The 13,493-nt window shown below is 37.5% G+C and overlaps 2 protein-coding genes across 3 annotated transcripts in view; both read left to right on the top strand.

The window, feature by feature from the left end:
* Positions 1–427: 427 nt before the first annotated feature.
* LOC127656275 (ras-related protein Rab-13) lies at positions 428–8,698 on the top strand. Its single transcript, XM_052144518.1, has 8 exons — positions 428–1,114; positions 1,846–1,906; positions 3,779–3,839; positions 6,391–6,468; positions 7,248–7,337; positions 7,547–7,612; positions 8,197–8,247; positions 8,505–8,698. Exons 1-8 carry the CDS (start codon positions 991–993, stop codon positions 8,571–8,573), a joined length of 600 nt encoding a protein of 199 aa, XP_052000478.1. The 5' UTR covers positions 428–990; the 3' UTR covers positions 8,574–8,698.
* A 1,514-nt stretch (positions 8,699–10,212) lies between these two features.
* fam189b (family with sequence similarity 189 member B) overlaps positions 10,213–13,493 on the top strand; it is a 29,648-nt gene continuing 26,367 nt past the window's right edge. Inside the window, exons 1-4 of one of the 2 annotated variants that reach the window (XM_052144477.1) lie at positions 10,213–11,396; positions 12,617–12,673; positions 12,775–12,882; positions 12,991–13,068. In XM_052144477.1, coding sequence (XP_052000437.1) covers positions 11,169–11,396; positions 12,617–12,673; positions 12,775–12,882; positions 12,991–13,068 — 471 coding nt within the window. In that variant the 5' untranslated portion in view covers positions 10,213–11,168. Of the gene's footprint in view, positions 11,397–12,616; positions 12,674–12,774; positions 12,883–12,951; positions 13,069–13,493 lie in introns of both variants that reach the window. The other variant, XM_052144476.1, reaches the window with a different exon arrangement.

Below are 13,493 nucleotides of genomic sequence, written 5' to 3'. Positions count from 1 at the left end.
TTTTCACTATCATTAATACGCATAACAAATGAACAGTTGTGAAAAGGTTATCTGTATTATAATTGAATTATCATTATCAAAATTATCATTTTTTAGTAATGCAAAAATAAAATATGCCGGGGTACACACAGTAAACATTTAAATGCCTATTATAAAAGTATATATATAGAGATTACAGAGATGATAAAATTCATGAAGCCACACAGGTGAAATGTTCCTGACAAAATGTCTGCGACAGCTGCCAAGTGCTCTCTGACGCATAGAATTTACGTCAGCGTCTGAAATCGCTCACTCATTTCGTTCACTCACTGCTGAAATATAGAGCACTCACAGCCATTCACTAAATAGTGAACGAGTGGGTTATTTCAGACACAGCATTTGTTTTCAAATCAGCTTTATTAAAATTATAAATCAACCCATATGATGTGAAATTGCCTGAATGTCTAAACAAAGTTCAATTTAAACCAACACGGATTCGGTTCATCCGATAGTTTATAGCGCTCTCTGTTGACAGATCCTATGGTCGGTTCTCCTCAGCACTGCTTTATTAAACCTCTCCCGCCTTCGACGTCAGCTTTTGGGAGCTCAGGCAAGGGAAAGTTTAGTGAGAAAAAAAGTTCTGCAGTTGCCTATGTATGAATACTGAACGGCTGTCGTACACGAGAGAAAAGTAGTGCGGTTTAATTCGAAAGGACGAATGCGTGGCATCCGTATTAAAAACCTGGAGCTGACGCTTTTAAAGGGACCGTGAGCAAACGATTCCCCGTTTGGTTTCATGGAATTCTTTTAACCTCTTATCCGGACGGACGGAGGCAGGAAAGCTAAGCGAGTTTACCGGTGACAGTTTTCCAGGAAAGGAAATCCATGAAGTTTAAAACGAGGACACTTTTCAATCTGAAGGATTTTAAAGCGGCCACTTCTGTGTGTGGGTGTGTTAAGAACCAAACGAGAAGTATTTAAAACTCGCTGAAAAGTCTCCAAAAGTCTACAATGGCTAAGAAATACGACTTCCTCTTTAAATTGCTGCTTATTGGTGATAGTGGTGTTGGCAAGACATGTTTAATCATCCGTTTTGCGGAGGATAATTTTAATTCAACGTACATATCAACCATTGGTAAGTGTTTAAATATGCGAATAAGACCTAGATTTCAAGTTGGCTACTATCTGATTTAACTTCTTCACTATCATGATATGATATGATAAGATGTTTTGCCCTGGTGCCAGGATCCTATCTGGTAAAACAAGTGCTCCTGTCGGGGTGTTTGTTTGTTCATGTCAGTACTAGTCCTAACGTCATTTCATACCAGAGCCTGCACCAGTACAACTCAATCTGACCTGTGGATCATCCTGCTCTGTTCTATGTATCCTCTCTGATTTCATTTTCGGCCCTCTCCCTCTTCTTTACTTTTGCCAGCCACAGCCTGCCCCCTCTCTTCTATCTCTCTTTTTTTTTTTTTTTTTTTTTTTTTTTTAAATCTCTCTCCCACCCCCTTTTTTTTCTGCATCAGATGGAGGCCATCCTCCCTGGCATTTACTAGTGCATTCACCCAGATCTTTAAAAAAAGGCCTCCCTCCCTTCCTCTCTACAGTTTTCTCCTAGTCATCCACAGGAAATAATGATAAACAAAGACAGGGTGTTTATTAAACTATTAGAACAGTGATGGCATCGTTTGATCACTTTCCTGTCAAATGTAGCAGAAATATTTTGTTTCATTTGTATTTTTTAGAACAGCATTTTTTGTGTATCTCAGGGCACTTTAAACTGTTCATGCTTCCTTCCTGTACCTCCTACTTTATCTCTCTTTGTCCTCCAACCTCTCTGACTGTTTTTCTATTTCCAACTAGGTATTGACTTCAAAGTAAAGACCATTGAGATTGAGGGGAAGAAAGTCAAACTGCAAGTCTGGTAAAATCTTAATTTGTATTTTTTGTTCATTGTTACATCATGTTTGATACATCAGAGCAATGAAATCTCTCTGTAGCCAAACAGCTTTATTAAAGGGCACCTATTATGGCATTTAAAATGTTCCTAATATTGTTTTGGGAGTCCCCAACAACAGTTTTACATGCATGCAATGACAAAAAACACTTTTGTTGTCTTATAATATGCATTTATGTTTACCTGATTTGCTCACCGACTCCCAAATGATTCGTTCAACGACTCATTTTCCCAAACCCCTCCTTTGCGTGACGCTAATCTGCGGTGATTGGTCAGATGACCCAGTCAGTTGTGATTGGTATACTCTGTGCAGAGATTGTCGGAAACGGAACGCCCATCACCGCTTTGTAGTAAAAAAATCAAAATCAGAGAAGGAATTTGAGTTGATTTATGTTAGCGATCATAGCCCAAAGTTCGGTGGTAAACACCCAATCAGTTATTGTTTGCGTTAGCCCAACGCATAAACATATTGGTAAAGCACTGCATTAAATAAATTGATCAATTGTCACACATTATACATACATTTCTGCATATACATGGTGAAATTATTTATTTTTCACATATCCTAGCTAAGCTGGGGTCAGAGTGCAGGGTCAGCCATGATATGGCGCCCCTGGAGCAGATAGGTTCAAGGGCCTTGCTCAAGGGCCCAACAGTGGTTTCTTGGTGGTGTTGGGGCTTGAACCCCTTACCTTCTGGTCAGTAACCCAGAGCCTTAACCACTGAGCCACCACTGCCCATTACTACAAGTTATTGCTCTATTCTTTATGACAACTCCAATAACATCTACAAACATTTAACATATTTCAAAAAAAATTGACATTGGAGACCTAGAAGCTGCGCTGAGCGTAACGTACTCAACACACACAAATACTTATTAAGCATGCTAAAAAACACATAAAAGCAACAATTATTAATAATACTTACAGGTTGTGATTCGGAGGAGGAAGCTGATCCAAATAAACTTGGTACTGAACCTTCCTTCAGTATCAACCGGCTCGCGAATCCTCACTTGAAAGCATTCATGTTTGTAAAGCAATCGTCATTAAAATGACACGAACACAGCACAAGGTTCGGGCTATACTTGTGTGGTATAGTTGTAAATATAAACTCTAGCCACTGATTCTTCACATGCTCGTCCCTGGGCAGTGAAAAAAAGGTCGCTTTTGATATGGACTTTGATATGTCATGCGACATGATGTTTTCAAGTTTTCCCTGGTGTCTGCGCGCAATGAGTGGGCGCGGCCAATTTGATAATTTTTCGTCTTGACATCACAACGAAAAGGAAAATGACTCGATGGAAAAACGATTCATTACATTGACTCAGAGTCGACTCCTACTTTTGAGAGACAATAACTTTTTTACGGTGAACTTTCATATATAAAACTTTGCAGGATGTTTTTGCTCACTTAAATCTATGTTACACACTACATGAAAGGTAATTTTCAAAATTCCATAATAGGTGCCTATTAAACAACTAAATTCATAACAGATATACAGTGTCTGTGTAAATAAAGTGCCATTGTCTGTACACACAATACTGTTGACATGTCTTTTGCATCTTATTTCTGCTTGACAGTGGACTGTCAAAAATAGTACGCTCAGGGCAAATATGCCAAAGGTGGAGTTTAGTTGAATTTTAGTTGGCTTTTCACAGGCCAACTGCCAACTCCATAAACTAATTTATGTCTAGCGAGATTGGCAGCTAGAGGTACAGAGTCCATTTGCTAAGCCTATATCAAATGACACGTATATTATAACTTACGTTTTTTTCCCTTAAGTCAGCTAAATTGTTTTGTGTTTTAAATATCATATGTGTGATCTGTTTTTATTTGCTAGGGACACAGCAGGACAGGAGAGATTTAAGACCATCACTAATGCTTACTATAGAGGAGCCATGGTGAGACAAACACAAACATTAATATACACTCCAGGGGTTATACAACTTTTATTCCCATAGAGTCCAACCAATTAACAGACAGAATTTAAAATCGATACAAAACAGGCATCAGATTTCAGCTAGCCTCCAATCCAAAACTTTGTTTAAAAAAAAGGGAACCACTGTCGACAAATTTGGTTAGTCCTTCCATGCAATATAAAGCTCTGAGTACTTTTAACATAGGCAGTTATAATCAAACTACCTTGAGTTTGTGCATTGTCGAGCTACAGTCTTCATTTCTCTGTTCAAGTATACATGACACTATGCTCAGAAGGTGAAGAGAGGATGGGAGCTGAGGAAGAGACGTAGACATTTTCCGGTTGACGTTTTGTATCATACAGTTGAAAGTAAATTTAAGGGTGCTTTCACATTACCTCTTACATCACTTGCAATGCATCCACGTGCTCAAAGCAGACAAACGCTAACATTATTCACATCATTGTGCATTCAATGCATCTGCCGGAGACAAACACAAAAAGTTCTGTGCATGGCGAGTTTTTGTGGTAAATCCAAAGAGACAAACTTGAATAATTCACTTAACACAGTGACGTCTTCTCGAGTTGTTTACCCAGTTGGTAAACAGCTGACACTTGTACTTGCGTTGATGACGTAATCAGACCGTGGTTTGGACTCAAATAATATTATGTGAACAGAGACCAGCAGTTGCAGTAGGAGGGGGAGGAAATGAACTCCGGTTTGGTCCAAGCAATTGAAACAAGTGTAAAGGTACCCTAAGAAGTCAGCTAACTAAGCTTGTGAACAGCGAGACGCACACAACAGGCAAAACAGGATGGAAAACTTTACAGCCACCATGCATTTCTTACATTTGTATTACGTGTTTATTTTGGCGCAGATCAGATGTACGTTATCCGTTGTGTTTATGGCAGAAGAACTACACGAGCTCCGCTTTGCTTCACTTTCATCCTTATTATCTCTGTGTAAGCCATATTGATAACATTTAGACTGAGGAGAGATGTTGTGAATAAATAGACAGTTAAGAAAATATATGGTTTGTCTATATTTTCCAAGCCATTTACTGGTATTTAATAGTTTTGTTGTCTAATTCCTTAAAACAGTGTTGTATCTGTACCTTTTATTTGCTTCAGGCTAAATATTCTTGATACTAATGCTTTCATGCTCATTCTATGATTGGAATCCACATGATATCAATAAAAGAAGCTGCTTTATCCATTCGATAATAATTGCATTTACATTTACATACATTTATGTATTTGGCAGACGCTTTTATCCAAAGCGACTTACAGTGCAATTATTACAGGGACAATCCCCTCGGAGCAACCTAGAGTTAAGTGCCTTGCTCAAGGACACAATGGTGGTGGCCGTGGGGTTAGAACCTGCAACCTTCTGATTAACAGCCCTGTGCTTTAGCCACTACGCCACCACCACTCCACCATTTGCTGTAGTATCAAAATTGAAATATCTTATATTGATAAGATATATATCTTATATATATCTTAATTGAAAGTAAGATATGCAGTAGATAATGTGTAATTTGTTATGTTTACATACTGCATTCATAGCGCTAACCTTGGCCATAATATGCACCTTTTACCCTCTTTTATTGTATTTCATTCTGGAATTTGTGAAAATAGTCCACGTAAGATCATCAAAAGTTGGTTACAGTTGTTTTTCTATAAAGACATTTGATACTACAGCAAATGGGAAGTTAGGAAGAGGTGAGAACAATCATAATAGTCGCTTCAAACTGAATTTCCATTAAAAATTTGTTAAAAGGTGAGTTCAGAATAAACCTTTGCACACCTTCTGTATGAAACGCACACATTTTTGTTGTTGTTGTTCTCTGCTTTGTGTTGCGTTCAACTTCCGGGTTAAATACATATCCACAGAACCTCTATTTCTAGGTGTATGTGCATAACGCAGAGGCCTATATTGCAGTCCGAATGCCATGTATACATGCTGCACAGAACCAAGCCACAAACACATTTTCTAGGTCTGTTAGTTCGATTATGCAAAAACCGGACTGGTATGATTTCGTTCAGACTAAAACGTTTACATGACATTTTAAAAAGATTAATTATTGCTTTAATTGACTGAAATTAAACTTTTAAAGTGTATATAAAAGCACTCACTGATGTAAGTAACCTGTAAGAGGCTTCCCTCATCTTGTTCCAAACCTTGAATTTTTTCCCAGGTTAAGGGGTTAGACTTTATGGTGAGGTTTGGGCTTGGGATAGTGCTTTAACTGAGGAAAAATCTTAATAATATTGTTTTTTGGTTAATTTATATTTGTCTTTAGGAGTAAAAGTCATATGTTTTTATATGAGCCAACTCGAATGATTTCTCACCACTTCAACATTTCATATTATTATTACAATTTGTCAAGAGACTGGGTGAGCATCCATACTAAATCATAACTGGCTAGAATAATCAGATTGTCCTCATTGTGAACCTCGGTTTAATCTGATATTTATTGAAACATGGCAAATCTAACGTGACTTTAAAGGAGTTTTGTCTTGACCATCTTTTTCAGGGCATCATCCTTGTGTATGACATCACTGATGAAAAGTCCTTTGAGAATATTCAGAACTGGATGAAGAGCATCAAAGAAGTAAGCGAGAAAGCGAATGAATTATAATAACCTACCAGACATTATGGGAGGTCATAGCTGGGTCTGTATTTTTTCTACTTTAAAGGTACAAAATTAAAAACATCTTTGCTGTTCTTTAATAAATCACTGAGCGTGTTTACATGCACATTCTTAAACCGAAATTGTGTGGTCATGTAACTGCAATAATCATCTTTTCTTTTATCGGTGTAAGGTCATAAATGGCTTAAGAATAAACCAAAGTGTAAACTAGCATTTTTACCAGCTTATCCAGTGTGCTGAAATGCTGTGCACATGCCTCTTCACAGTTTGACGTCAGAAGCAGATAAGATCATGTCTCATTTTTTTTTATAAACATTCTGTGTTTACTTTCTTACAAGAAAGGGTGGATGGAACCTTTAGCATGCCTCTGTATGAAAAATCCCTGCTAGAGTAACTTGACCTATTTGTCATGGTAGTTGCACTTTAGGTTTCGATTTCAAAGATCCTGAAATTGCACATTATAATCCATTATAACTATTATAATCTTATACTCTCCGTGTCTATCAACCAGCATGAAAAACCCATAAAGTTAAACAGGCTTAACTAGTAAATGGGAGTTTCAGTAGTTTCAGTTCTTGTTAAGTTACCATAGGAAGCAGACCATGCACAGGTTACCAGAACAGAGACACACTGTAAATACAGACAGGGCCTTTTTTAGTAAAAACAAACCAAAAACAATCAAGGCTCAGTTATGGAGAAAATGAGGAAGTGAGAACATTACTATGTCCTGTGTTTCCCAGAATGCATCAGCAGGTGTAAGTCGGATGTTACTTGGCAACAAGTGTGACATAGAGGCCAAAAGGAAGGTGCCAAAGGAGATAGGTGAGAAGGTGAGCTCCATCATAGTGTACAATCATACATAACTAATTAGGTTGGCAGGTAATATGTGGTTTCAGTGTTAAATCTGACCATTTTAAATCAACACTAACACATCAAAGTTTTACCATCCTGGTTTATTAATGTTAATAAAAACACTTTTTAATAATAAAATTGTCCTTTTATAACAAACAAATTGTTTTCTTTTTTGCTTTCAATATAGCTTGCAAAGGAACATGGTATTCGATTCTTTGAGACTAGTGCAAAATCAAGCATCAACGTTGATGAGGTATGGACAGATGAATGAAATGTTGGAAAAAAATTTGGCTGCTGAAAAATAAACTTTTATTTTTCATACTAGATGTAGAAACATACCGTATCACTGTAAGTTTTACTCTCGTGATGGTGCCATACAATGACACCGTATTTATAGTTCACAGCTGTGTATTTGCTATAAATTTAATTCTTATATAGTTAAAATGTTCCATATTGGATTCTTTAGGTATTGAGATTAGTGTCACCATTGCTATTTCAGGGGTTTCTGTGAAGATTTAAATTATTTAAAAAATGTAAATGATTAGTTAAGCTGGTTGGTCGCACTAAACAATCAGAAGATACTTTAAATTGCCAACTGTTTGCAAAAATTAAACCGGAAATGAACCTTTAAGAATGTCTCTTAATTCCCTCCAAAAAAGGTTAGTCTCTGCACACTAAATTGGAATAAGAGAAAGTATTTTAACATAAAAAACTTTACACCAGTCCCTTTTAATAGTCAATTTGTTCCTTTTACTGACAGCATTTTTATATGTTCACAAGTTTAATTGTATCTAGTTAATCTATAATTTAACATGTGCTCTCTCTCCCCCTCTGTAGTCTTTTGCCTCTCTTGCTCGTGACATTTTGCTGAAGTCAAATAAGAAGTCGGTGAGTTTCCAGTGTACATGGACATTGTACATTGTTGTGTGAACATGTTCATACAGATACACAAACACACAGTCATTCTGCTCTGAGGTATACAGTAATGAATATATATTGCTTAATTTTTTTGTAGATGGTTTCTTTTCTAATGTGACATGATTTTAAGTGAGAGATCTAAAGGTTTCTAAGTCAACAATTCAGTCACAAACTTACAAGTATGGCTGCTGAACTTCTATTTGATTTCATATATTTCTGTTTTTTAGGGTCCAACGGGTCGAGAGGTTAAAATTACCAGCACAGAGAAAAAGTCACCCAAATGTCTTCTTCTTTAGATATGCCGTCATCAAGAGGGCGGGCTCGCTACACACACACACACACACACACACACACACACACACACACACACACACACACACACACACACACACACACACACACACACACACACACACTGCACTATTAAGGCCAGAGAGTAATTTGCAAAGTGAACATGGAATGCTAATAGGAAGTGGTGTCAATGAATGAAATGCATGGTATAAAAATGAATCAGGAAAATCAAATGTTTTATTTCATGGTAGTTTGCACTACACAACAACAATAGTTCAATGTCTAGGTTACAAAGTTGGTTTTACTTGCTCAATGTTTTGCTCACTTCAGCGTTATTTAAAGTGTAGATGAACAAAAACAACTGCCCTTGAAGTCAAAATGGAAAAGATTTCCCATTGTAACTGAATCTTCAGGACATTCATGCATGGTTACAGTTGGAAAAATATTGTCCAATTCAATATCCAATCAGCAGTTTTGAGTTATTTCAAAATATTTTCCTAGAAAGGGTGAATTACACCAGTTTTGAAAGACTTTGACTACTAAAGAAGGATGGAGTAAGTGATTTTAGGATGTTAATAGGGAAGTATGAGAAAAGAAATTATGGATGGATATAATAGTGATCTACTTAAAATTCACAACCTGTTTCTTTGAAGGGATTGTGATCAGTATTTTACAGAGGTTTGGTTTTGCATCATAAAGTTTCTTGTCTTTTTTTTTGTCTCTCACTGCCTTTTATTCCGTTTTTTTTCTATTGTTCCAACTGAATATTTTATTTCAGAACTTGTATTTTGAACTGCTTTTAATAAAGTAAATGGTGTTCACATACAATAGTGAATATAGTATAATATTCTTAAGTTTTATGTGGTTTATTTTGATCAATTAGATTTTATATATATATATATATATATATATATATATATATATATATATATATATATATATATATATATATATATACACACACTCACCTAAAGGATTATTAGGAACACCTGTTCAATTTCTCATTAATGCAATTATCTAATCAACCAATCACATGGCAGTTGCTTCAATGCATTTAGGGGTGTGGTCCTGGTCAAGACAATCTCCTGAACTCCAAACTGAATGTCAGAATGGGAAAGAAAGGCGATTTAAGCAATTTTGACCGTGGCATGGTTGTTGGTGACAGACGGGCCGGTCTGAGTATTTCACAATCTGCTCAGTTACTGGGATTTTCACGCACAACCATTTCTAGGGTTTACAAAGAATGGTGTGAAAAGGGAAAAACATCCAGTATGCGGCAGTCCCATAAGATATTTAGGTTTTTCATAGAATGTATTTTTAACATGCTTATTTTGTCTGACTGACTGGCAGAGTTTTTATAGTCAAAACAAGTGAAAAAATGTACCAATGCTGAAGAAGTAATCCAAAGTATTTAGAATACTTTACGGACCATGGGTAATCTAACGGAATACGTTACAATTTACATTTTGCAGCATGTAATCTTTAGTGGAATACATTTCAAATGTAACCCTCCCAACCCTGTCTGTCAGTGGTTTTAATGTTGTGGCTAATCGGTGTATATATAGCCTATATATATCCATGTAGTGCAGCATCAGCACCTCTTGCTGGGTCAATGCGGTGCCGCACTGGACAAATATTATGCTATCATAGTGCGCTTCCTACTCGATCTTAAAGAAAAACTGAGGCACACTGAAATGACAGCGAATAATGTTTACGTTGTACTTGAGGGGTAGATACGAGGTAATGGTACCGTGTGGGAATAACACATTTTCGCTCTGAGATACTTGAAGTCTGGCGCGATTACGTAGCTCGCGGCGCAGTGATGCTCATGTCCAGGATAAGGACGGGACGGGAGACCTCGTGACTGCAGGAGGAAAAGAGGGAGACTCGATCCAGGATAAAACTTCTTCAAAGCGAATACCAGGGGAAAAGGATGTATTCAGAACTCTTTAAAAGTAACTTGCATCATTTGAAACTGAGAACGACATAGGCAAATCTTCTCAAACTGCTTCGGCGCGAGTGCTTTCATTCTCCCTTTGTTTTGATTTTGTTCGATTGATAACTTTAGCGTTTTGCTTCATGAGACATCTTATTGAAGCTTATGTGGGGGCTGTTGGGCTCTCTGGTAAAAGAGACACTTTGGTGTGTGTTGGGCTGGAAGTAATCTTTTTTTAGTCCTACTCGGAGAAGTAGCGAAAAGGCCAACCTGCTCCGCTGGCCTGCGGATGCGGCAACCACTCGGCCTGCTTAAGGATCTGGGTACCGCAATGCCGCGGGGATGGGGGAGAGAGAGAGAAGGCACGTGGGCGACGAACGGAGTTTAATTAATTGATAAAGGAGTACGTAGAATAAATGTTGACACTGCATAAATGTGTCAATACCAACATTCAGTTTTAAAAATTGTGGTAAGAATGTTATGGAGAGCCTAATCGTAGAATCTCGTGATATTTTCTGTAGGGTAAGGGTTATGTGATTTTACAAGTCAAGTAAAGTTTTACGAACGGGGTTCCCTATTCTGGATGATCTTCCAAGAGTAACACCCCGTGTATTTTGAACTGAGTTGCATAGTCACCTAATTTAGTCCGTGTTTACAAGCCACAATGCCCTCACCTTCGCACTCCAGTAGCGTTGCCTCAGTGTCAGGATCTCGAGGTCTGACTGGTAGTCGCAGAGGAATGTCTGGGAGGACAAGTGCACGCGTGCTGCTTTACCTGGGCTTGTGCCACCTGGCACTAGGGGGTATGGTGCTCGCCTTCAGTTTCACAAGCCTGGCCTTCACCTCTTCACCCCGTGTCAGACAGTCCTGTCCTTTCTGGGCTGGCTTTTTCGTAAGTCTATCCCCCTCGTGCAAAAACATACCCTCCAAGATCTTGAGATGTCTTTGATAGTTTCTTTGAATATTTTGACATTTGGGAAGTTGCAGCAGTGTCTTACATTGTGATATGCGATTCTTAATATAGAACTGATTTTAGAAAAATGTAATTATCACGCATGACGTATTTATAACCTAATTTTAAAGGGATAGTCCACCCAAAGTAAAAAAGACTGTCATGATTTCCTCACCCTCATGTTGTTAAAAACCTGTATGACTTTCTTTTATCTTTGGGACACAAAAGCAGATCTTAGGCAAAAAGTTAGCCACAGTCACCATTCACTGTCATTAAATGGAAAAAGATGTTATGAAAGTAAATTTACATTTATGCATTTGGCAGACGCTTTTATCCAAAGCGACTTACAGTGACTTATTACAGGGACAATCCCCCCGGAGCAACCTGGAGTTAAGTGCCTTGCTCAAGGACACAATGGTGGTGGCTGTGGGGATCAAACCTGCAACCTTCTGATTACCAGTTTACCAGTTATGTGGTTTAGACCACTACACCACCACTCCAATGGTGACTATTGACGTTTGTATTCCACAAAATAAATAAAGTCATACGGTTTGAAATAACATGCGGGTGAGTAAATGATGACAGAATTTGGGAACACTTTACAGTAAGGTTATATTTGTTAACAGTAGTTAACAACATTTGTAAACATGAACTAACAATGATCAATACTTTATATTATTTAACATTTTAAACATTTGTTAATGTTAATTTCAACATACCAACACATTTTTAATGAAAAATTGCATATGTTAACATTAGATATGTTAACATAAATAAAAATATATATTGTCTATTGTTAAAGGAAGATTAAGGGTTCCATACAAGTGAAGCTCAATCAACAACATTTGTGACAATGTTGATTACCTCAACTATTGACGTGTACCTCCTTTTCTTAAATAAAGAAATAAAAAAGGAAAAATGTGGGTTACAGTGAGGCACTTAAAATGAGAGTGAATGGAGACCACTTTTTATGTTAAATACTCACTGTTTCAAAAGTTTAGTCACAAGATGTAAAAATATACATGTTAATATAATTTTAGTGTGATTAAATTGCTTATTAGCCTTTTCTGTGTTAAGTTATATCCAATTTTACAACATAACGTCGTAAACCCTAAAACGACTGCCAAGTTTAACATGCTTTTCCCCCTCTTTTAAACAAGGTTGTGGCCTCAGGAGTGGTGGGTGTGATATCATGGAGAAGGCCCTTCACTCTTGTGGTATGTATCTGTACTCTCCAGTATTTTAAAGAGAATTTCTGTGTGTTTGCTCCTCATTTCAGTGATGCTATTTTTTTTTTTTTTTGGTTGTTGTTGTTCAGGTGTCACTGTTCATGCTGTTGTCTGCAGTGTGTGTGATTCTCAGTCTGGCTGGTTCCATGCTGTCATGTCAGAATGCACAGATGGTCAAATCTTATCTCGCCTGTCAGGTACATTCTCCTTTCCTCTCCTCTCTTCTCCTCTCTTCTCCTAAATAATTTTTGTATGTGTTGTTCTAGATGGAGAATGGCCTTTGTCTTTGCTGTGACCCCAAGCAGACTTGCTCTCCATCGGAGGATGAGACATTAGTGCTCTACCAACATGCAGATTGCCACTCGGTGCGTCACCAGCTCAAGGTATGTATTTTGATAGACTGTAAATATGTATGCAATTCATCTAACCTATATGCTTAAAGTATGAGGATACCCAATATTGAATTTCAAAAGCATTGGCATTTATAGGGAGCTGGTACTTCCTATCAGCATCCTCTCAGACACAAGAGCATCAGTGATGTCAGGCACTGATATTGGGTAATGGGGTCTGGCTTACAGTTAGCGTTCAAATTCATCCCAAAGGTGTTTAATGGGGTTAAGGTCTGAGCTTTGTGCAGACCAGTCAAGTTCTTCCACACCAGAATCAATAAAACATTTCTATATGGATCTCAATTTGTGCACAAAGGCATTGCAATTCTGAACAGAAAAATTTAGTTCCACTCCAAACTGTTGCCACAAGTTTGGAAGCACACAATCTTCTAGAATGTCACTGTATGCCACAGCATTAG

Source organism: Xyrauchen texanus, chromosome 15 (genome assembly GCF_025860055.1).
Source record: "Xyrauchen texanus isolate HMW12.3.18 chromosome 15, RBS_HiC_50CHRs, whole genome shotgun sequence".
NCBI lineage: Eukaryota > Metazoa > Chordata > Actinopteri > Cypriniformes > Catostomidae > Xyrauchen > Xyrauchen texanus.
This window is presented reverse-complemented; position numbering and strand designations above follow the sequence as displayed.

Bases quoted from the DNA above. Each gene is read 5' to 3' on its own strand.
- LOC127656275 (XM_052144518.1), top strand. From the start codon at position 991: ATGGCTAAGAAATACGACTTCCTCTTTAAATTGCTGCTTATTGGTGAT. The intron at 6,469-7,247 runs GTAAGCGAGAAA...TGTGTTTCCCAG, and splicing joins GGATGAAGAGCATCAAAGAA to AATGCATCAGCAGGTGTAAG. The intron at 7,338-7,546 runs GTGAGCTCCATC...CTTTCAATATAG, and splicing joins CAAAGGAGATAGGTGAGAAG to CTTGCAAAGGAACATGGTAT.